This window comes from Serinus canaria, chromosome 4 (assembly GCF_022539315.1).
Source record: "Serinus canaria isolate serCan28SL12 chromosome 4, serCan2020, whole genome shotgun sequence".
Classification (NCBI taxonomy): Eukaryota; Metazoa; Chordata; class Aves; order Passeriformes; family Fringillidae; genus Serinus; species Serinus canaria.
Window position 1 is genome coordinate 48,459,633 of NC_066317.1, and position 8,226 is coordinate 48,467,858.

Below are 8,226 nucleotides of genomic sequence, written 5' to 3' on the forward strand. Positions count from 1 at the left end.
GCCCTGTGAATACACAACTCACTGCTAGGCTGTCTGCTCCACTGCTGCAATAGTCTGGCCCAGAAAGCCTTAAGTCATGGCCACAACATCAGGTGGAGCACTGACTGCTTCTCCTGCAGCCTCATCAGCACACCCATACTAAAAGGCAAGGGCAGTCACCAGCAAAGTCCTCAATTGTGCTATGTCTCAACTCACTGTCACAGCCTACAGAATCTATTTGTTTATTGTTACAGAATGCAAGACAAAGATCTCAAAAGCACCCCTATGACTGAACTCCTCCTAAACAAACTAACATAGGATATTCAGATTTACAAAAGGAACATATTCATTTTCAGTTAAGCAGCTTTCCCAATGATCAGCACACTCATAAAAAACACCATGATAAAGAAAATCCACATGAAAAACCTGTCCATCACTTTTGCAACTTTTTTCCACTCGATTCCTTTGGCCCGGTTTGCTTTATGGTCTCTAACACAATTAGCAATATACTCAATATTTTTAATCAGCATTTTGTAACAAGAACAGCAATTAACAGTCTCCCTAACATTTTCACCATGAACTCCATAGCCTTTATTCCAATTTCCATTGAGCTTCTCCTTGAGATTGCAGTCATCATTCCTAGTGGAAAGAGGACTCCTTATCTCTTTGTGCTCCCTCTGACCCCCATCATCCCCCTCTAACCTACATTCTTCCTCCTTCTCTCTTTTTGGACTTGTGCAATTTTCACCCACATCATAAACAAAAAAGATTTTTGACATATAGTCCAAAATAACCACCTTGGCCCACTGTGGAACAGGCTTTGCTTCTGAGCCACAGTGATGGAGATTCATTATAATGATTGTCAACGCAGTGGAAGCTGTGATCATGGTCATGGTTGCTATGTAGTACTTCCCTAGAACACAAAATAAAATTATATTAAAGATATTACTCTAATAAAAAAAATCAATGAGAAGTAACAGTGTGACAACATAGTGCTAAGCATAAATGCAAGGGAAATAAAATTTTAATCACCTTAATTCTTTTAGATCAGGATTCACCATTTAAAAACAAAGATAAAAACCATTAAAATAAAATCTCATACTCATTACTGGCATGTCTTTATCAGATGAGTGTGTGACTACTGTATTAGCATGGTAAATATTTGCAGGCTAAAACCTCTGATTACTTGAAACACATCCATTCAGAAAGCAGCTCAAAAATGTTTCTCAAGAGCCTTGTTCTTTTCACGGTGTCTGCAAAATCCCCATGCCAATGGCACCTGGGAAGTCCCATTTCCTGAGGTATTAACAGTGATGACCACACTTTGTTTGAGCTATTGATGCACCCCACACCAGCAGCTCTGTGCTCTCACACTCCCACGTCAGTGAAAATGCAGACCTTGCTGGCATCCACAGCCAGCGTGCTGCCAGCCCCGAGGTCAGAGCGCAGAGCTGGAGAGAGCACAGGCTGTGCTCCTCTGCCCTGGCTTTGGTAACTGAGGCACACAGCTGAGCACCCAACCAGCCTGTGCAGAGAAGCAGCTCCCAGCCCTGCTCTGCAGCCTCTGCAGGAGAAGCAAGAGCTGACAGCAGCAACACAGGACGTGCCACAGACGAGTGCGACTGAGCCCAGTTCCAAAGGGATTGGAAGGGATGGCAAGGGAGAGCGTGGGAATAGGGAAAACAGACTGAGCTAGGTTCCTTTCATTGCACATGAACTTTCCTGAACTCCCAGACATAAATTAAATTTCAGCACAATGAATTCCCAGGAACTATAATCCAGTGTAGCAATTGTCAGATATTCAGTCAACTGAGATTATGCCAGCCAGGCCATCCAACTGTCTGGATCTGACAGAAACATATCTTGAAACAGTCTGACCGTGTGCTTATAGCATTTGATTATATTTCATGTGTTAGTTCTAAAATTGTTTTCCATTACCAGCTTTATTTCAAGATGTGATAGCGTAATTCAAAATCTCTAACTATATTTAATAAATATAAAACAGCTAGCTAATGTATAATTTAAAATAAACACAAAATAACTTCTAAAAACTGCAGCATACCTGTACAGATTCCACACATATTTTAAGTACTTCACTATGTTTCAAAAACTTAGCAAATTTATCTTCCCTGAAATCACAAATTACATGAAGATTCCCTGACATACAGCCCTGCTGTTCATAAGTCATGCTTAAAGACAAAGTGTGTAAAGCAGCTCACCTATCAAAGGTACATTTTCAGATGGGGGCATGATCTCTGCAACCATCAGCTGGAACACTGTCAGAGCAAGAAGAACTGTAACACCCAGAGACACTTTCTCACCAGAGTCTGCAGGGAGATAGAATCCCAGCGGGGCCAGGAAAGAGATCAAGATGCAGGGAAGCAACAGATTAAATATGTAGAAAGAGGACTTCCTTTTCAAAATCAGCGTGAAGGTCACATCTGGATAAGGCTCAGAGCAGCAGCCATAAGTGATGACATTCTTAACTGCTGGCATACCATGAATCTCCCATTCCACATCTTCTATGAAGTCAGAGAGGTCACCACTATCAAGAGAATTGATGAGGTCTACCTGATTACCATTATAGGTCCAGGACCCAAAGGTGAGGTTGCACTGCTGGCTGTCAAAAGGAAAATAAGACACATCCACTACACAAGAGCTCTTTGTGATAGCAGGTGCATCCCAAGTGATTTTTCCGTCATATCTCAGCACTACATTCGTATTTACTGGTTCTGAAAAGTCATCATCAGCCCTGAAAGACAGAAAAATGGCAGTCAGGATTGACAGACAAAAACTTAAGGGTGAGGGCCAGAGAAGGTGGGCAATGGGGAAGACCCTTCTTTCACACCATTAGCATGTTTCTGAAATCAAATTAACTGAATTTTAGTAGGAACTTACTATCAACCATTATTTACAGGTATGAATGCCCGTGAATGCCAAACATCAGTGCTGCTGAATTATGCTGTGTTTCGTGGTCATAGTTCCTTCAAACTTGATCTCAAACAGAGCACAGTAGGATAAGAGTCCATTAAAAGATGAAAACAGTCGGCAGGTCAATATTGGCCTGGGAGAGCAGACAGGGAGTGCAGTCTTTACACATCATTTTTTTGTGGACAATCTTCCAGAGTTCTCAGGAGCCTCAGCAGAAAACACCTCAGACAGCCAGGATATTCAATTCCCAGAGCAGAGAAATTCAGAAAAGTTTTGTTGTGTAGCATAATTTTCAGATCTTGTCTATAGCTTTATTGCAAAATATTTAGATTATCAACAAAAAATGTTAAGACAACAAATATACCCCTTGCTAAGGTAAGGTGGAGATGAAAGTTCTGACTCTGTAGGCCAGTTTCTCCTCTAACCCCCTCCCTCCCTCCCTCAAATATGCAAGCTGATTTTCTCCAGCCACACTCACTTGTTATATAGGACAATATCTGGTCTCCAAACCAAATTGCTTGGAATCCTGATAGAATCCAACCCATCATATTTATCTTTGTCCCATCTGAGGTATGCATCATACCAGCTCTGTCGAATCCATAAGTAAGCTGACAAAATTTGGTTCCTTTCATCCTGCATAAAAACGTAGAAATATTTCTAGCTGAAGGTGACAAAATCCCGTCTTAGTCACAGACAGCATTTGTGATGTGGCTTTGATGCAGTGCTCAAAACAGGCCAGAATACAAACAGGACACAAAATAATCCTCAGACAGGTATCTAGGCCCATACACTGTGCAGGAAAATCACTGGTTTGGACTTTCACTTGTGCAAACCTTCATCTCTCAGCACCCTCCCCAGTTTTAATCACAGCATCTAATGCTCACACTTCTTCCTAATTTCCTTTTGCAAGCTTCAGAATAGCAAATAGCTAACAGACCCAGGCTAAGAAATTCTTTGAGAGCTTGGCAAGGCCTTGAAATTATAATTCAGAAATCACAAAAATAATCTTTCCTTCTCCTTCCAGACACACTTTCTTTTTCCTTAAAAGTGTATCTAAAAAAACATATTTATAAAAATTACTGAAGACTAATTTTAGGGATTTTATGTAGAAATTAATTGCAGCTTAGAAAAAGCATTTGCTGTATTTACAGCTCAGCAAAAGCTGCCTGGAGGGTGTGATACCAACACCTAACTACAAAAGAAGTCTTAAAAATTCAGCTGCTCAAGGTTTCCAGACTTATAATGGAAGTCTTAAGTGATGCAGCCAGAGAAGAATGTACAAAAGTCTGGAGAACAGAGCACATCCCCAATCCCTCAGGCCACCCCTCTCCCCTGCCCCTGAGGAAGCATTCCTGAAGTTGTCACAACAAACTGAAGGCTGCTTTTCCTGCTCCAAACAAAAGGCTGACATCTAGTATATTCATGCATATTTTTAGAAAAACAGAACTCTACTTTTACTCACCATGTCTTTAATTTGGGACAATGTGATCTGAAGGGTGACATTCAGTACTTTATCTGTGTCTTCCACTGGTCTCAGAGCATTGGAGTAGTCTTCAAACAGTTCATTAAACAGCATGTGAGCATATTTTCCTTTGGCTGATTCTACAGCTAGAAAAGATGGACTTGTTCAGTACATGAGATTAAGCACTGAGCAGAAAACACCTTCTTTCTACTGCTTCAAGCAGCATTTGCTATAACCATATTTATCATTCATATATGGTAGAATATCATTAGTTCAGATACAGAAGAGTACCTGATGGAGTTATTCAAATAAAGACATTTATTTGAATAAATAGCAAGTGAATAGCTAACTGAAGTTTTTCACACTCCCTAAAAGCTACTACATATATATAGTATATAGCAATTCTTACATTTTTTGAAAGTAAATATAATTAATTTTATTTTACGAATTACTCTCCAGTCAACAAGGGCTGAAATTACACTTACTCACAGGCTAATGGCTTTTGGTATGTCCTCAAATGCAGCACTGGTAAGATTCCTGCTACTTCCAGAATTTAGGCTTTTTCTTTTTAAACTAACACCTGTAAAATGTCTGAGCTGCTTTTCTTCACAAGCTGGCAATTGCTTAATGTGTGAATACATCTGTGCACCGCGTCTTTTCCAAACCATGCATTTGGAGATGCTGCTTGCTATCCAAATTTAGATACTAAAGATAATTGACAGAAACTCGAGGTTTTAAATTATACTTTTGCTCTTTCATACTGTCTTGTACATCACAGTTTCTCTAGGCAGCCTCTTTGCATAGATACACAAATTTCTGCAAGCAAAGGGCAAGGACAACAGAACCACTCTGTTACAACCCTCTCCTGAAGGTGGGGTCACTGAGATCCTTCTTAATTGATCCCTTGGGGTGGGTGAGAGTGAAACAACACTGAACGACTGGTTGGGTATAAATACACATATTTATGTATGGCACGTTTATTTTAGAACAATTTGATGCAATTATGTCACTGAAACCACAGGGAAAACAGAAACTCTCCAACTCATTCTTTTCCATGTTAGAGAATTAGGTATTACTTTATTCTGGGCAAGATGTCATTCTGAGCAGGACATGCAGTAGAAATTATTTCATCTTTACACGCCCGGGTTGTGCAGTGACAATCATTCCATCGTACATGGTTCTTTACCAGACTTTTCACCTATTTACACATAAAAATCCCAAAGTAATTCACGTTCACTCGTTTTAAATTGCACAATTCTTAGAGTTCAGTCTTCTATTGGTTATTGATCCCTTCGCCTACCGATACTAATTCAGCCCTCATTCCTTGGTTCTCTTATCAACCTTTCCCCAGACCAAGTGTCTCCGGGCGAGTAATGCCCGTTAATGTTCCTTTATTTCCTGGGTACCTTCTGGCTACTCCCCAGCTGTAGATTTTAAACCCATCAACCTCACCCGGTGAACAGTCTTTTGAAGACAAAATTCAATTCCCCTCCTCCCGGGCAAAGCCGAGCAAACTCCTCACTAAAAGTACAAAAAAAAATTTTTAAGTTGCCTCAATTCCAACAACGGGAAAGAGGTACGTAGTGGTATCGGTTATTATCTACAGAAATGAAACAATATAAAAGCATAAAGAAAATATAGAAGAAAGAAGAAGAAAGAAAGGATAAGAGTAGATACTGGAGAGGACCGGTATCACGATACATGATAAGAAGTATTATCCCGTCTCACGGGATCTACTTTTTATCGGTCTTCTCCCTTATCTGGTTTGAAGCCCAGCTTGTTGCTAAACAAAGGTTGATTCGTCCTGGTGGTCTCTGGTGATGGGTGCTCACCAGCTTTGTGCCTACCTTCCTCCCGCTCGGTGCCGGGGTGCAGTCCGGCCTTATCAGAGCACCCGCTGCTTTTGCAAATGGCCAATTGTTGGAGTCCTTATCGCTTCAGCACTGGCAAGACTCGAGCAAATGCCAGTGGCAGTTTGTAAGGAGCAAGTGCATTGGAGTACATCGCTGGTGATTCACACCTACTTCCAGGGCTAATTAAGAGTTCAAAGCAAATATTCCTGACTGAAAAGATATCCCAACAAATCAAAACTTCCCGAAGAGCGCTGCAGTTCTGGTCGTGCGTGATCGTTTTATCTATGCATCAAACACAAAGTTAAACTAAACAGATCAAACACTCCTGGGGCTCAGCCACGTAGGGTACATCAGGTCACAAGATCCCATGCGAATAAGATAAACTTCGGTGCAACATTTAACTAGCAAGCAGTATTCTCACCTTTGAGTATCACTGCTGTGAGCAACCACAGAGAGACGTAAAAGGAGGAGAGGCTTCTCATCTTCATTTCTGGACCTTAAATAAAACTGCTCACCCAAGGGCACAGAAGTGTTTACCACCATCCAAAACTACCCAAAGAAGTAAATCAAATTGTACAGCAGCATCAAGGTGCTGATACACTGATGCGGTTCCAGAAGCAGCTCGTTGGTCGCTGTCGGAGTCCTGCAGCGATCATGGGCTCTGTCCCTGGGCTCGGCTGAACCCTCCCTCCCTGGGTAACCTGAGCGCTGCCTGCTCTCAGGCTAGGGCTGAGACAGAAAACCAACAGATTGGGTATCAGTGCAAAAATTGTATTCCATTGCAATTTTACTACAAATGCAAGATTTCGTCCCATTTATGACAAGTCCTTTTACAGTTCTTTGGAGGGCTTTGTTTGACTGCACTTATATTCTGCAATAGCTCGCTCAGAACCAGTTCTATGGAATTTGTGGAACTTCACAAGAAAGTGATCTGATTAATAGGAATAGTAACACTGTACATCACACAACCAATATCACACAGGAAAAAACTTAATACTCATGGCCACTTCCATGCTGATAAAACAAGGTTTTCATTACCAATGTGTTGCCACATGGAAGAGATGCAGTTGCACCAAAGTCAGAAAACACATTTAATATTTGCAGTAGCCCAATATCACTGTGCAAACAAGAACTTCGGCAGGTGTAAGCACCTTTGAGACCAGTACTCAGCACTGTAAATCAGGAGCAAAACTGGACTTTGAAGGTAAAATGCCATTTCCCTTATACAGTACAATTTTTCACAGGTGAACTTGACCAAAAAAAAATTACAGTTACTGGACCACACTTAAATTTAGCCAAAAGAGTTTCAGGAGAAAAATATGAACATGACACAATACCTTGCCTTGCCTTCCATCTCACCCTGATAGTCAGAACTTCAACAGCTCTGTCTATATTATTTATGTTGTCAGGTTAGCTTCCTGGTACCAGAGACATTTTCTTCCAAGTTTCTCAAACAAGAGGAGATTACTTCCTCCTCTCCACAGTCCAATCCATCCTTCATGATATACTGCAGTCCATTCTGCCATCCTTTTAGAACAGATAATGGAAAAGAGTCACTAAAACAGAAAGTGAAAATATAGAATGAGCTCCCAGGAAATAATTTGGTCCTGATCCACAGAGGTCATAAAATATTGTTGTTTTACTCTTGCACAATCTTTTGGCCAGAAGAAAAGTTTTCCCTCCATACACATAATTTCTACACAATAGCACTACAAGCAGTCACTGGCTAATGTTTATGCTTTTGGGGGATTTATAAATCAATTACCTTTGTGGCCAGGTTTCCAAGGTAAGAAATAAATAATTTTGGTCAAAGCTCCTGTAATTAAATCCATCTCTGTCATTTCATTTGAAGAATTGTCAAAGGAGTTAAAAAGTAGAAAACTGTTTAGAAGTCAAAAGGGTCAGAACAGCCCCTAGGCAGTGTGTAATAACTTGCATTCTCTGTGGGATGAAGGTATGTGATGCTAGAGACAACAAATGTCGTGGACAGAAGATGAAAGA

The 8,226-nt window shown here is 40.7% G+C and overlaps 1 protein-coding gene across 1 annotated transcript; it reads right to left on the bottom strand.

The window, feature by feature from the left end:
* Positions 1 to 265: 265 nt before the first annotated feature.
* CHRNA9 (cholinergic receptor nicotinic alpha 9 subunit) lies at positions 266 to 6,713 on the bottom strand. The gene is made up of 5 exons (XM_009100186.4): positions 6,647 to 6,713; positions 4,373 to 4,518; positions 3,389 to 3,543; positions 2,199 to 2,731; positions 266 to 892 (listed from the first exon to the last, which is right to left on the bottom strand). The coding sequence occupies exons 1-5, from the start codon at positions 6,711 to 6,713 to the stop codon at positions 336 to 338; spliced, it is 1,458 nt and encodes a 485-aa protein (XP_009098434.1). The 3' UTR covers positions 266 to 335.
* Positions 6,714 to 8,226: the final 1,513 nt, after the last annotated feature.

Bases quoted from the DNA above. Each gene is read 5' to 3' on its own strand.
- CHRNA9 (XM_009100186.4), bottom strand. From the start codon at position 6,713: ATGAAGATGAGAAGCCTCTCCTCCTTTTACGTCTCTCTGTGGTTGCTC. The intron at 2,732-3,388 runs GTGAGTGTGGCT...TCTGTCTTTCAG, and splicing joins GATATTGTCCTATATAACAA to GGCTGATGATGACTTTTCAG. The intron at 893-2,198 runs GTGAGCTGCTTT...TTTGTGTTCTAG, and splicing joins TGAAAATGTACCTTTGATAG to GGAAGTACTACATAGCAACC.